The sequence below is a fragment of the Stylophora pistillata genome, chromosome 3 (genome assembly GCF_964205215.1).
Source record: "Stylophora pistillata chromosome 3, jaStyPist1.2, whole genome shotgun sequence".
Lineage (NCBI taxonomy): Eukaryota > Metazoa > Cnidaria > Anthozoa > Scleractinia > Pocilloporidae > Stylophora > Stylophora pistillata.
The window spans coordinates 23,932,955-23,948,678 of NC_142521.1; the positions used below are offsets into that span (position 1 = coordinate 23,932,955).

At 37.4% G+C, this 15,724-nt stretch overlaps 1 protein-coding gene across 1 annotated transcript; it reads right to left on the reverse strand.

Moving 5' to 3' along the window:
* Positions 1–495: 495 nt before the first annotated feature.
* LOC111337940 (radial spoke head protein 4 homolog A) lies at positions 496–15,719 on the reverse strand. The gene is made up of 14 exons (XM_088755109.1): positions 15,562–15,719; positions 15,019–15,080; positions 14,415–14,470; positions 13,500–13,559; positions 12,280–12,472; positions 11,398–11,486; positions 10,992–11,046; positions 7,215–7,334; positions 6,527–6,624; positions 5,823–5,964; positions 5,217–5,326; positions 4,004–4,145; positions 1,680–1,797; positions 496–1,054 (listed from the first exon to the last, which is right to left on the reverse strand). The coding sequence occupies exons 1-14, from the start codon at positions 15,627–15,629 to the stop codon at positions 826–828; spliced, it is 1,542 nt and encodes a 513-aa protein (XP_088611235.1). The 5' UTR covers positions 15,630–15,719; the 3' UTR covers positions 496–825.
* Between the last annotated feature and the right edge of the window lie 5 nt (positions 15,720–15,724).

Here is a 15,724-nt window from a genome sequence, read left to right on the forward strand (position 1 = left end):
TTTCATATTCATTACTTAACCTGAAGCCTCGATAACCTCATTATGCCACGGCACCCTTGAACGGCTGATTTAAAGTCTTGTTCTCAGTGGGGCAAGATGTCAGTATGAGCTGAGTTAAATGCAATCCTAGAGGACATCGATGATGTTCCAGTGTTCGGTTGTGCAAAGCATAGGCAATGTCAGATGAAAAAGCGGCAGACGGGATTAATCTTTTTCATTACATAATTATGTAATTGCAAAAACCTTAACGTAATCTAAACATCACAGAGTCTAGAGATACCCAACTGCACAACGCACAGCACAAATAACGCGCGAAAAGAGAACAAAAATCTTGTAGGGTTGGTTTTCTCGTAGTGCAAAACACCTATTTAACCGGTCGGCTGCGTACGCTACGCTTTACTTTTCACGTCCTGAGAGAAATGAGCAGAAACACTTCCCAGAAAATACGAAAACCAAAAAACAAAGAAAAAAACAAACAAACAAAAAACAGGTAGATAAAAAATAACTTATCAGACGCTTTACTTTTACGGGCTCGTCAAAATACGGCACAACACGGCAAAACTACATACCAGCAATACTACAACTCGGCAATACTACACACCAAAAATCTAAGAGGATACATTTTCTCAACTAATTGTTCCGACTGAAGCTAACTTTCACAAAAATGGCGACAAGTAAAAACAGGAAACAACACTTCATTCCTCAAGGAAAGATTAAACTATATACATCGTACATGCATGTTAGAAAATCTGGTCGGTTGGTAATTCTAAGTAAATATCGAGTTTTATCTACAAGATAAATAGTAATCATGATATTTAATGACGTTTAATCATCGTCGTCCTCGTCATCATCTACATCATCCATGTCCTCAGCAGCCTCCATGGCTTCCTCCTGCGCCTTCTTCAGCGCTCTTTCCTCTTCTACTGTTGGGTCATCCACCTCTGTTACTTCCGGTACCACAGGGTACTCCTCCATGGCCGCAGGGGGTGGGGGTGGGGTGTAGTTGTCAGCATCAAATTTGTGTCCCCAACCAATGTAGATATTTTCGAATTTCCTTCGGCAAAGAAACATCAAGAAAGAGAAAGTAAGCCATTTTCCCCTCCATTGTCCTGGGTCTGAGAGCACGCGTTTTTGAACATGTTGGATATCATAGAACGTCTATTTATTTGAGCTCTTTCTTCCGCTTCATTGTTTAACAATTACAAAAAAGTTAATAAATTGTAGTTGAATAAAGCTACAGAGAGTCTCCTACGTTTGACTAAACAGGTCACTCACGGTTCACCCACCGTTCAATAGCAGGTTCCACAGATTAGCGGTATTATAAAAAACGATAAACAACGCCACTTCATGCCATAATTGACCACTTAATGCACAGAGTCTCGCTCGCAAATACTTTGATTTAGGGAGAGAAACATGGATTAAAAATTATTAGAAAGATTATTTCTAGTTTTTTCTGAATGGTCCCGCTTTTAGGTGACCGTTCAATACAAGTGGAAGACAACGAAAAAAAGCCATGGGGACTCCAGGAAGGGTAACGGTGACCGCTAAATAAAGGTGATCGCTAAATACTGTGTCGCTAGATACAGGTTCCACTGCACACTGTCAACCACATATCATTATTAGGAAGAGAGAGTTTAAAAACCAACTGCATGTAATTTTCGCTTTTGCGTGTTCCATACCTGTCTTTGGCGAAAGCCACTGCACCAGGCCACCTGTTGGAGCGCATGACAGCGAGGCCATACTGAGGTAGTAACTCTGACGACATGTTAGGAGTCCAAGCCGGCATCCCATTAACAGCTGTGGCAAATAGAAATAAAAGGCATACGCAATAAGCAGTAGGTCTTATAGTGTGTCTAGTGAGCTATACCATGTCATTCCCTAAGTGCAATAAACTTTCCCTGGGCGTTATCGATTAGCTTGGCCCGGTATACCTTGTGTTCCGCGATGGCGAAGTGTGTTGGAAAAACAAAATCAAAATTGCAGCGCTTGGGAAAGGGATGAAGGGGTATTCTCTGAAAATAATTTATTGTCCAGAATTCGGACCTCATGGCCTCGGTTGTTCGAAGAGTGAACAATGCCATAAGACGCAGTTTCGGTTCGAAAAATTTCTTTCTTTCAACCTTTGCCGATGAATCACATTGGTCACAAAGTAACGTTGTTTACCTGAGTTAATCATGTTTCACGCACAGTTGGTTAAGCAAAACCAACTCTGCATCTCATACTTAATATTTTACTCCTGAAATGGTATTCTTTGTAGTTTTTAATAATATAATAATAATAATAATAATAATAATAATTTAATATTTATATTGCGCAAATTAACATGTCGATATGATCAAATGCGCATCACAACACTGTTCGGGGGACTTTGGCCAGACTGCATCAGCAGTTTACAAACAATCGAAGGAAACTTATTTGAAGATGCCCCCTCCCCCCAATTCCCAGTAAACAGGCCAGACCACATCACAGTGACTGGGTTCTTTAAGGTCACCTGCCTAACCAAATTATCTAATTAATAGATGCAGGAGACGGGACCTACAGTTTATTCGTCCTTATCCGAGAAGACTAGAATGTCTATCCATTTCTTATTAAAAAAAGGTAGCGCATTCTCCTCAGTTATTTTGAGACCTTGAGTGTTGGTCCGGCCGGGGCTTGAACCATCGACCTCGACCTCCCGCACAACAGTCCAGCGCTCTAACCAATTGAGCTAACCCGGAATGGTATAACGAGGAAGTATCACCCAGCGAAAAATGCAACTACAATTGCTTCACTAATGTTCGGTACATCAAATTTAAAAAGGTAAGATGGCTATGAAAAGACAAGCAAGTAACCTCTTCAGAAGCTTTACGAAAAGAACGTGATTGTGCATGGCTAATCAGAGGAGACAGTCATTTTTTCTCCCCCATCTAGCAACTTATTTTCCAACCAGCCTCATTCCCCATGTTTGTTCCCCTTACTCCTTTTTTTACTCTACACTTTTTCAGGTTGCACTGCTGGCCCTATTGTCTCTGATCTCCCTCCAAATCTGTCTGTGTCTGACTATGTTTTACCGACACCATCTTCAGTTCAGTTCTCTGTTAACTTAATTGTACTTTGCGATATCTCATAATTGTTTGGATTTCCTCCATTTTTACATTCACAACTCCTCATCCTTTAGGACCTTTAGTGTTGAATTGCTACGTTGGGCGAGGTATTGACACACCCTTCGTTCTATCCCGTACCTCTCCGATTTATGTTGATACCTTAGGTATATCTTTATTTCGCTGAGAATCGAAACTGGCCAGTTATCATCGCTTATTCCTGTTAGAATGAGTTCATATCCGGGTAACGTTTTGCAAAGTACATGTCAAGAGGTGAGATTGGCTTTAATTGACTCATTCTAACTCATATGACTCATAATAAAGTTCAATGCTTGCGGATTTTATAAAATCTCTCAGGCTAAAATATCTTCTTCCGTATTTTTTAAAGTAAGATCAAATAAAAGCTAGGAATCCTCATTTTGTGTTTCGAAAGTCACGAGGCAAATTCAATTTTTCGAATCAGTAACAAGCTTTAACCGCCATGGGTCTGTGCGTAAATTCCGCGAGAATTAGGGTAGCTAACGGAAACACTATTAAAAAACTGGATATGTCTAAGAGGGGAAATGATGTTTCCTTCCACATTCATAGCGTTATCCAACCTTTGAACAGCTGGTGCCTTAACCAGGTATCCATTTGGAGGTTTTTCCTCAAATAGTGCATATTATTCTGAATTAAAAAAAGTTTACAATTATCGGCAGTTATTCCAAATCGTTCAAAGGGAACTTTTTCAATATACGTTCAAGGACAGACGGCTGAGGTCCGTTTTGCACGTAATAGGTTACTTTGGGATAATAACAGGGTCGATTACGAGCAAGTTTGTGTTGAAATTCGAATATTACCGAACAAAACAAAGAAACAATTCTGTTTTTCGAGGGGTAAAGCAATATTTTCTCTTAATAACAATAACATAAATCGTTTCGTACCATCATCCTCCGCAATGGAGGTCAATAACTGCGGTCCTGATTCTGGTTTTGGTTCTTCTATGTCTTCTTTTTCATCTTCCTCTTCTTCCTCTTCAAAATCATCTTCAGGTTTTTCAACAGGATTGTGCCAAACACAGCGACCCTAACGATTGAAAAATCGAGAAGAATTTCTTCAGTCATCAATTCCATTAGTTGCTAGGATACCTAAGCAGTCATAACTAGCCTCCCGGTTGGCACAATGGATAGAGCGCTGGACTGTTGTGCGGGAGGTCGAGGGTTCGAGCCCCGGCCGGACCAACACTCAGGGTCTTAAAATAATTGAGAAGAATTTGCTGCCTTTCTATAACATCAAGAAATGGTTAGATATTCTAGTCTTCTCGGATAGGGACGAATAAATGGAGGTCCCGTCTCCTGCAGGGTTGGGGTAGGAGACGTTAATTGTCCACACACGAGATTACTGTGTGATGGATGTCCTCCCCTAGGGTGGGATGGGTGGGTTTATTGGGCCCGCAGTAATTGGCGCAAGCTGTTGCGGTGTCCCTGCCGGTTGGCGAAGCTAAATAAATCATAAATAAATCATAACAGTAAAGTCCTCGTGATATCAAAAATCGGAGAAACTACACCGACTGAATTAAGTTGAATTATGCAACTCTTTAACGACACATCGTTAAATGGTTCATTGTTTATCTATGAAGGAACATCACCAGGACACGTATTTATTTGATAATAACCTCCGAGTAGGAAAAATCACCACGGCTCATTAGATTCTTTTAAAAAATGTATCAACTTGGCAATCTTATCGTTATGTGACAAAGAAATGTTACACGGCTTTGTTTACCTTTCAATGCATAAAAAGAATCTAAGTGAATCAGTTACCCTACGCACCTATGGTAATACATGTTGTACATGATGCACCCAGTTACCCTAGCACCTGTGGTAATACATGTTGCACATGATGCACCCAGTTACCCTACGCACCTGTGGTAATACATGCTGTACATGATGCACCCAGTTACCCTACGCACCTGTGGTAATACATGCTGTACATGATGCACCCAGTTACCCTACGCACCTGTGGTAATACATGTTGTACATAATGCACCCAGTTACCTTACGCACCTGTGGTAATACATGCTGTACATGATGCACCCAGTTACCCTACGCACCTGTGGTAACACATGTTGTACATGATGCACCCAGTTACCCTACGCACCTGTGGTAATACATGCTGTACATGATGCACCCAGTTATGAAGTGATGCATCTGCAAGTTCTCTTACACTTATACCCTCAAAGTCAACATTCAACATGTAAGAGTCACGCACTGTGGAAAAGATCAGACAAACACGGGTTTCCTGTCAAGTTTGACGCTGGTACAGAAGCGAGTGTGGTTATCTTTCAGCTGTTATCATCACCTAAACTAACAGTAGAAAGACTAGAAACAGGAGTTCTGAGTTCCAATGCAAACTCATTCACATCCAGTCAGGCACAAAAAAAAACTTAGAAGAAGGTTACTTAAAAGAAGGATTAATGCAATGGCCAACTCACTTGTCATTCAAGTCAAAAAACGTTACTGTCACCCTCACTAAGTATAATATTAGTGTTTCAAACATATGCAGTTCTGTCTGGGTTCACCGTGCTTTGATTGCAGATTGCAAAATTACAAACTTTGGACAAAGCAGAATGGAAAAGGATATTAAATGGCCCCAACACTGGCTAAATGGCCGCAATACTGGCTAAATGGCCCCAAATACTGGCTAAATGGCCCCAAATACTGGCTAAATGGCCCTAATACTTGCTAAACAGTCGAAGACTTTTACCTTCTCCTTCATCTTCTTCCTCTTCCTCTTCTTCAAACATGTAATACCCCGCAGGACTAACTTGTGTTCCAGCTGAAATGCGAGCAATTTGTGCTCTCAGATAATTCATTTCATTCCCTGGAAAAGGTGGATAACTCACAATCTGTAACGGTAAAAAGGAAATAAGATCAGAGAATAAATCTTTGTTTTCTTTTATCAGACACCTCTTGAATTAGCATGATAGCTTGTATCAAGAATAACAAAAATGCAGTGTATGGAACAATACAGGTTTATGATTGGAAGAAAGACAGGATGTACTGTACAGCCACTAAATATCTTTTTTACACTTTTCCAAACCCTGCAAAACTCTTCAAGTTTGATATGGTTGTTCACGTGTCTGAAAAACTGGCTTCACTCTCCAGTTAAAGACAATAAACCTGTCCTATTTGGATTTTCTCTGACCCTGGTAAGTTCCCATCAAAGGGATGAATTTAGTTGAACAGTGACTTTGTGAAAACAGCAGTTGAAAAACTGGAGTTTGGAAAGTTTACCAACACCCTTGACTTGATTTGGGCCACCTCAAGTTTTCTTGGCTCACATCCAAATATGGTAAAAGTGGTTCACCAGCAACCATAGATAATAGGATCCCTTAAATAGACTCTATAATATAAACATTTTTACCCCTATTTTCACCATTACGATAATATGGATTGTTGTTATGTTACCGGAGCATCCAGCCTTCCTGTAAGGAATTTTTTAATACATCTTGCAGTGACTATTTGTGCAGGAGTCACAGCTGGAAGTTTTATCCAAGGTTTACCAGCTGAGAAATTAAACAAATGGATTTAAGAAATGAAATTGAGAAAATATTTCATATGGAGCAGTGTAAATTAAAATTATTAACAGAACAACACAATATTGAAAATTGACAAATAAAGGACGAATTTATCAGAAACCAGAAAATATTTTAAACTCTGTTCATATTGGATATCTTCAGTTGTTGGTGTTGACAGCTGACAACCTTCACATGTATGTGGTAGCCTGATGACGAAGAGTGCTGGACTCTGGATAAAGAGATTCCTGGTTCTAGCTTTGACCAGGTCATTGACCTGACAACACATAGGTTAACTCTAGCCTAGCCGTCTTTTACTAAGGAGTAAAAAACCAAACTGTGTGGAAGGTCTGAAAAAATGCTGAAGGCAATCCTGTGATGTATTAGCATTGGCATGTAAATGAAGAAAATCTCCTTGTCACTATGCACCACTGAAAGACGTAGTATATAAAGCTCCACCAGAAGTTGATCTTACTTGATAGCCAATACTTATGCTAAATTAAATGGTGCTGACTGTTGTTTAAGTGACACAAGTTTTTCAAACATTAATTAAAGCCGTATTAAGACAACAGAATACATACGATCAGTTGTGACAAAGAAGGTTCTCTTGTTAGTGCCACTTCTGTTTTCCTCTTTGGGTATAACTGGGGGTGGCTTCCAGTCTGGTTTGGGGGTATCATCTTCTTCACCACCTTCATCATCTGTAGCATGCAGTGGAAGAATGAAAAAATACAGTAACTGTTATACACTGGTTGGATTTGTACTCAAAAGAACTGCTCTTCCAATACTCAATGATTACAACAGAGATGACAAGAGGCAGGCCAAAAATCAATATAAAAACAACCTATTAGTGATTAGTAAGAGAGGCCTTATTTAAGCTCATTGCATGTAAACAAAAATGACTCTCAATTAACTTCCTCTCACCTAGCCATGCAGTCACTGCATAGTTTTACCTTTTTTATGTCATTTTTCTTATATCTACTGTTTAATGTATGGAGGAGGACTTTGGAGTTTGCAGTATTGCCATAATGGACAAGTTTTTTTTGAAGTAGTTCAGTAGTTTAATCACAAATTGCTGTATTGCAGTATTTTCTGAACATGCTGCTGAAGCACAATGTGTTTTTTTTAAACACCGTTTTCCAAGCCTTTCCAATTTCCCATCATTTCAGAAACAGGCTCAAAGAGGACCTAGCTCAAACAGCTTTAAGGTTCTCTAATCGAATAATGTGAGTTATTATATAGAAAATAATTGTAAACAATTATAAACATGCATGCAGTTTCATTATTTTACAATGATTCATTTTGAAAATTGTGTTAATGGGTACATGGTGTACCCCTCAGATAGAAATCAATGGGTCACAACTCAAATGCAATGGGTCAACATAGTAACCAAGACAAGTTCAGTTGTAGTTTTATTTTTTTCAATCATATGAATTGATGTTTTTTAAAACACAGACATCTGAATTTTAATCAATAAATACCTATATAAAGAAAAAAGAAAAAAGTCCTCTACCTATATCGTGTATATTTATAGATATCATAGGTAGAGGATTTTTTCTTTTCTCTTTATATACATATTCATTGATTAAAATTCAGATGCCCGTGTATAAACTTGTAAGTAGCAGTACATGTATTCCTCATTATCCACTTTTCAAGTCAAAGCCACAAATAAATTGACAACCATCTCGACTGAAAATGTCTCTGAATTTTTCTCTCTCTCTGATTTTGAATGTGCAACTCGCACTGGGGGCCTTCGGCACCAGCTTCACTCTGACTAAGACTTTGATCATTATTATCATTTTTATCACTGCATGTTGTAATGTTCACGTCCTTGTTTACATTTATTTAAAAAAAGTATTCAGTTTACCTTGATTAGGTAGAAGTTTCATTACTTTTTTTGGAGGCATAACTCGTCCATTTTCATACCAGTAATGATGCTTACTTTCGTTTTGTTTGCGATTCGAGGAAGGGACAAATTCATTGGTTGTCTATTTCTGTTTCAGCCAATCAAAGTTTTTTTATTTTCCCTTAGTTGCTGGGCGCTATCTTTGGTACCCCTCTAAACATTAGCGACCTTAAGCAAACCACAACGCCGACGACAACGAGGACATGGAAAAACAAAAGATCTAATTGGCAGAACAATAGCCCAGCACGTGCATTTTAAAACCTAGTACATTTCATGGCCATCCTCTGCAAAACAACAACGTGAAATCACCAAAATTTGCATCGTTTCCGAACCGAAACAGCAAATTATTTTTATTAATTTCCATTTGGAACTCAATGCTACTTTTACACGTTATTTTGAGGTTGAGTTGCGGCACCATATGAGATGGTAAACACATGCAGCCATTTTCGAAATTCTAATTTAAAGTAGAAATTCATTTTTTAATTGACATCTTCCTTGGTGTTGCCGTCTTGACTGCTTAAGTTCCCTATTATTGCAAGAGAGGAAATAGACAACAGAATTCGCGATAAAAATAGAAACTGGAGACTGAGATTTTTAATTATGCATACTTGGGACATGCTCGACAGAAACCAATGGGTATTTAATTAATGAATGTAATGCATAAAATATGCAAAACGCAAGGCAAAATGAATCACTGATTTTATAATCAACTGATATTTAACATTGATCTTTGTTGACTTTCCATGGTTCATGGTGACCTTGAGTTTCAACTAAGCTGTATTTAGTGATTTTTTTTTTCAATAGTATTTGCCAAAATGTTTTGTGGTATTATTACTGTTCAGAACCCCCAAATACTGAAAGGAACCTCAAAGCAGCCCTTGGTCATTTACCTTTGCTCTCTTGGAAAAAGAAAGAAATGAGTAAAACTAGTAATGACATCTCATACTCATTAGGGTGATTCCTCAGAAAAAAAAAGTTCTTGCACAATCTTCTTTAAACTTTCCTTAAAATGTTCCCTATCAATGTCTGTTTTGAAAAATACAATAAAAGCGATAGGTCACTATGCTTTTTAAGAGATGGGCCAATCTTATCCCATTTATGCCTGTTAACTGGCACTTATAATCGCATGTGTCATTTCATCGTTTCACATGTTCTTGGAATATGTGCGCACTTATTCACCTCATTACATGCTTTTGTGCACAGTACAGGATGCGCAATGCAATGTATGTATGTATGTATGTATGTAAATCTTTATTTAAACACAGAAATCATCAGTTACAAAATAAAAACTAAGATTAATCAACTGCTTTACATGATTGCTGTCTGGGAATCTTATATATCGACTACATTGAGATTTCGCCTAAAATGGTTAATGGATGAAGCATTTTTTAAGTTTTTGGGCAATTTATTCCATAACATGGCCCCGCTGTAAGAAAAGCTTCGTTTCAAATAATTGGTGTTTGGTTTGGACAAGGCCAGCCTCCCCTCAGAGTTTCTTATGTCGTACACAGAGTGACGCTGAGAGAAAAGACTCTGGGAGCAAGGTTGTTTATAATTTTATACATCATTAGGGCTTTTTGTTTCTCTTGTCGAAGAGATATAGCCTCTCCCAATCGAGGGTGGAGAGAAGGTGTTTTTTTTAAGCTCGTATCAAAGGGTAATTTAGTAATAATTCTGGCTGCTCGATTCTGTTATTTTTGGGGCTTATCGCTTAAGTAGCCACTTAAACAGTCCCAGACAGGGCTGCAGTAATCAAAGTGAGGCATAATCAAAGTGTTATAAATTTGAATTGCAGTTTCTTTGGATATAAAGGGCCATACACATTTTAGGGCGCCTATAGCTGCTGAAGAGACTTTTTTGCAAATCTCTTCAACGTGGCCACCCCAAGAGAGTTAGGCATCTATAGTAAGACCCAAAGATTTGGTCTTGTTGACTCTCTTGATAATTTGGTCATCAATTCTAATTTCTAGTAAGTCATTACATTGGGCAGATAGTCTTTGTCTTGATCCAATAATCATTAACTCTGTTTAGCAACATTTAGACTGAGCTTGTTAGCTTTCAGCCAACGGCTAAGGTTGTTCAATTCAGGGGTTAGAGCTAGCTCAAGCTCTGTTAGTGTCTTAGGAGATATCATAAGATTGGTGTCATCGGCAAACATTCTTGGTGCAGTGCCCCACAGGGAGTTGGGAAGATCATTAATGTATATTAAAAATAGCAAAGGACCCAATATGCTACCTTGCGGCACGCCACAACTGAGGGTAGGGGCAGATGATAGTTTGCCACATCTCTGAGTTCGGCCACTCAAGTACGACGAGAACCACTTAATACCTGCCAGATCGACACCCAAGTATGACATCTTATTGAGGAAATACTGAGGAATCACACATCTTACTGAGGCAATACTGAAGAATTACCTTAAAAGAGATGAGTTTCATTCAATGCCCACACATACCTTCATCACCTTTATCGTCGTCCTTTGCCTGTTCATCTCCCTCGCCTTCACCTTGCTACACAGTGAAAAAATACGTCTATCATTACCAGAATAAATGATTGGTTAACCCTTTAACTCTCACAATTGACCAATACATAATTTGCCCTTACAGTATCAATGCCAATTGTCAATTGGTAAATGAGTGAAGAGAATAAAGAAAAATATCAATAAGGGAATTGTTAGTTGAACCATTACCAAATTCTCCTAACTCACATCATAAGAATTGTAAGGCAGACAATAAGTTGAATTGTTAGCTAGCTGTCCAGTGCAGTATACATTTACTACCCAAATTTATATCAATCACCACACACAGTTAAGATGTAAGATAATTAAAAGTGTAATTTTGATTTTTAATTCAATTACTCACTTCTTCTTCTTCTTCATCCTCTTCTTCTTCACCCTCCCTGTATTCTACCTCTGCCACGTAATAATTTGACTCAATACCAAACACTTTTCCTGTGGAATTAAAATAAGTGTTATTCAATGGACCTTACAGTTGAGAATTTTGCATAACCTTCCCTTTCCAGTCACACCAATTAATGGCTACATAAAACTGTACAAAAAAATAACATTTTCAAATTTCTTTCACTATCTCCCAATCTCTTTACGATTGATGCATGGCATTCAGGAGCATCCACATGAGGCATGGAGACACTTGCACTATTACCAAAATATTTACATGGTTATCAAATAACCTTATCAAATGAGTTAACCCCCAAATATGCATTTCAAGTACAATTATGTTAGCTAGCCCCATTATTGGAATTTGACATCATGGCTTGTCAGCCTTGTAGTCTCAAAAACCTTTCACGAGCTGGTGCTGGTAGTTTAATGTTCTTAATGAATCATGCAAGCTAGTCTCTTAATTTCCACCCCTTTCTACGCGATTCAATCAATTTTATAGTTCTCAGTTACCTGAGCCATTTTAAAATATCATGAGCTGAATCAGCTCAGTAAATTTGCAATCCTGAGGTGACATTAACTCAATTTTTACCAAATGAATTATGTTTAAAAGTTCTTATCTTCATTAATCATACCAAGGTATGACCAAATAGCTAAGCAATTTGAATATTGTTACAATATACTGTAATCTATATATAATTATGATCCTTGAATTTTATGCTAACAAAAATCTAGGCAGACAATATAAAATACACCAAAAAGGGCTTGAAGGTGCCAACTTGGTTCGAAACATTTAACTAAAATCAAACAAAAACAAATTACAGTGATTGTAAATTCTATTTCTTACCCCAAAAACGAACCATTTGTAATGGTTTAGTATCAACTAGCTGCTTCAATGCAAGAAATAATCTGAACATTTCTTCACGGCTCAGTCCAATTCCAGCTTGTTCAAAGTAGAAATTTAAATTCATGAGATCAGGGAGAGGAGTTTCAATGTCTTCTTCTGCCTCAGGTTCACCACCTTCTCCATCACCATCTTTCTAAAAAATTATACAAATGCAAAAAAACACAGCCTTAAATTACTTCTGACTGAGTTGAAAACAGACAATCCACCCCGCTAATGACAGATCATGCTATTAACATGGAGAATACCAACTCAGTTGTCAAAAGTTTTTAATACTTGACTTTCAATTGAACACAGAGTATTTCAACGATCGACAGACTATAAAAAGCTGGCATGCCATGCCATGATCCCTCAACAAAACAAAAAGTTAAACAAACTTTCATTTTATTTTATTCCTTTTATTTTAATTATTAGCTTTGCCCTGAATAATAATAATAATAATAATAATAAAAACTGAGGATATACAAGCCTAGTAATAAGTAATAAGAACATAACAATACACTAATAATAACTTTAAAGTTTGGGCAGGGACACCACAACAGCTGAGGCTAATTACTGCGGACCCAGAAATAAAAGTATTTAAAAGTATACATTAAATAATTATATAAAGTATCTATAATAGATATTTATAAATATATAGTTACTGTAACAATACAAGTTCAAAACAGAGTCAAGCAATCTCAATTTCAACCAGTCATCCTTAATTTGGAAGGGTAAAAGTCAGTCAGGAAGACTTTTTTGCCATTAGAACACTCTGATTGAATGACCTTATGCCATGAGTGGATCCAGGGATTGTTCAGGTGGTTTGGCAAACCCCCCTACACAACTGAACTGAAACACATCTAAAAACCTGTAATTTTTTTGTCTTTTTTACCCTAAAAAACATTCCTTAAAACACTAGAACTTAAACTTATTAAGAACTTTACTCAACATTCTTGGAAGGGGCATGCCCCCTTATCCCCCATGGAATTTCTACCTTTGGGTAAGAGATTTTTCCAGACCCCCCTTCACTAAATCCTAGATCCCCCCCTAGTATGCAACCTTGTAAAAAGTCCTCATTTATGAAATCAGTCATTCTCATTGTGCCTATAGGTTAACAGGACTAACTACACTTAATAATTGGAACTCAAACTGTGATCCCTATTATAATTTGACAAGCTGACCTCAAACAATTTCTGGTGTATTTCAGCAATCTCTTTACTTTCCTTATCATCTTCAGGTTCCTGGAAATAATTGGAAAAAGTTCAGTCACAATTTATTTGAATCATTCAACTGCAATGGATTTGGATATATTTTTTGAATAATTTTTTTCAGAATTTGCCCTTTATAGAAAAGATGTCAACTTGCACTGACTTGACAAGACTCTGATAACAATTCTATTTACAATTATGCTAAGATGCTGCTTTTTCAAACAGAAAAAGAGAGGAATACTTTCAACTGGCAAAATCAAAATTGTGTAAAAGAAAACAAAATATTGAATGCTGTAAATTTAAACTGCTATTTACGCAGAAATTTTTTAAGGAACAGACAAGCATTAGATCAAACAGAAATATAATGTAATAATGTAATGTATCAATTGATTATCCTATAAAAATAGTTTGTACACCCCAATTCACTCCTCTTTCTGAAACATACCCAAACCTACAATCAGCATCAAAATTAGTTGACACATCATGTTTGAATAACAGTCCTATTTTGACTACTCTCTAGATGCTGGATAAAGTTCATGAGGTCATGCAACAACATTGTTTGAGAGGGACTGGGGCAAAGAGGTGAACTTAACAACTTAGGGTAAAGAGATAAATTGAAGTGATGGGGGGGTTGAAATGATCAAGGAGCCAACAATTTTTCAGCCAATTACAGCTACAAGAAAACTTCAGACTACCCTAATTCCTCCCACAAAACACTCAAGATGTAGCAATCACTTGTAGCAGGTGACATCAAATAGATAAAAAACTTGACACAACATCAGATACTTAATGCAAATATAAAGGCTGTATTGAAAGAGTTGAAAATGCTACATTATTCCCAAAGAGATATGAAATAAATGACAAGTTCTGTAATAAAGCAAATCCTACCTCAGGTTCCTCAGTCCTTCCTTTTTTTACGATTTTGCTGATGTCTTCAAACACATCTGTATTCAGTTGGTATCATCAAAACAAAGAGCACTAATGAGTCCAAAGCTTACCAGCAAAAATCAACCCTTTTTTTTAAACAAAATATCTGTTCTTTAATTGTTTCTTGTGTATGAATGCAATATGAACCTCTGCCCCCTCCCTCCCCCCCTCACCTAACCAAGCTCAAGAAAATTAATATTTGACATTTTGGCATTCAGTAAACTTTTAATCAGCATGGCCTCTCCCTCCATTTAGCCACTGAGTTGTAAGCCCTGGTAACCAATAAATGCCTCCTCCCCAGGACTAATCAGGGTGTTAAAAAATATATACCTACACTAACTGTGGCATACCATAGACACACAGGTTATACACTCTAAGTTCATCAAAAATACTCTACTTCAAACCATAGCTTGCACTGTAAAAATACGCCAAGAGATGTAGATGTCTTGGGAGGAGACTTAAATCAATTCAAGACATTTTCACTGGAAGATAAACGAAATAAGGTGAAGGGAAAAAGCTTAAAAGCAGAAAAAAACAATATGATTAAATAAAATACCATACATACCTACACAGCGATCTGGCCTTTCCTCCAAGATTTTGCCTAGTACATCGCTTAAATGATCATATCTGAATTTATACAAAAGAGAACAATCAAGGAATAGCTAGAAATTTGTACACTAATTCTTTCAAAAGGGGTATGTCATTTCAGCTGACACATTTCACGTCTTTAACCACTTACTTCCACTAACTGGAGGTAGCTTGGATTAAGCTTTTGTTAAGCCAGCCTATTTGCAAGAGTTAATTTGTCACTATAGACTGAGACAGTCACACATGTTATTATGCATATTCCCCATTTGTCACACTGCTCGTTAGACCACAAATACTGTGTATGGGATTCAAGCCTGTCGATTAAGTGCGACACTTTGTCCTTTCCTATTTTTAGAAGGCATCACTTGCTAGCGAACAAAAAATATAGCACGTAGGGCTAAAAATAAAACCGTTTTACCAAATAGATGTAGAGCTTATCATTTCAGCCACAACTGCAGCGCAGATTGCAATGCTAGTTATCACGATCGACATCACAGTCAAGGGATCAGCAGATACTTACAAATTTTTAGATGATGTCGAACTTGTTTTCAGAAGGAAGGCTTTAGCTTTTTCTATCTCTTCCTGCATATTTAAAACGGTTTATCGCTTTTAGCCAGTATCTAATGCTACCTACAGTTCGACCACTTTATTAGAAGTTCCCATGACAACGAGAACGATATAGA

Bases quoted from the DNA above. Each gene is read 5' to 3' on its own strand.
- LOC111337940 (XM_088755109.1), bottom strand. From the start codon at position 15,629: ATGCAGGAAGAGATAGAAAAAGCTAAAGCCTTCCTTCTGAAAACAAGT. The intron at 11,047-11,397 runs GTGAGTAATTGA...TTCACTGTGTAG, and splicing joins AGGATGAAGAAGAAGAAGAA to CAAGGTGAAGGCGAGGGAGA. The intron at 6,625-7,214 runs GTATGTATTCTG...TTAATTTCTCAG, and splicing joins CTTCTTTGTCACAACTGATC to CTGGTAAACCTTGGATAAAA.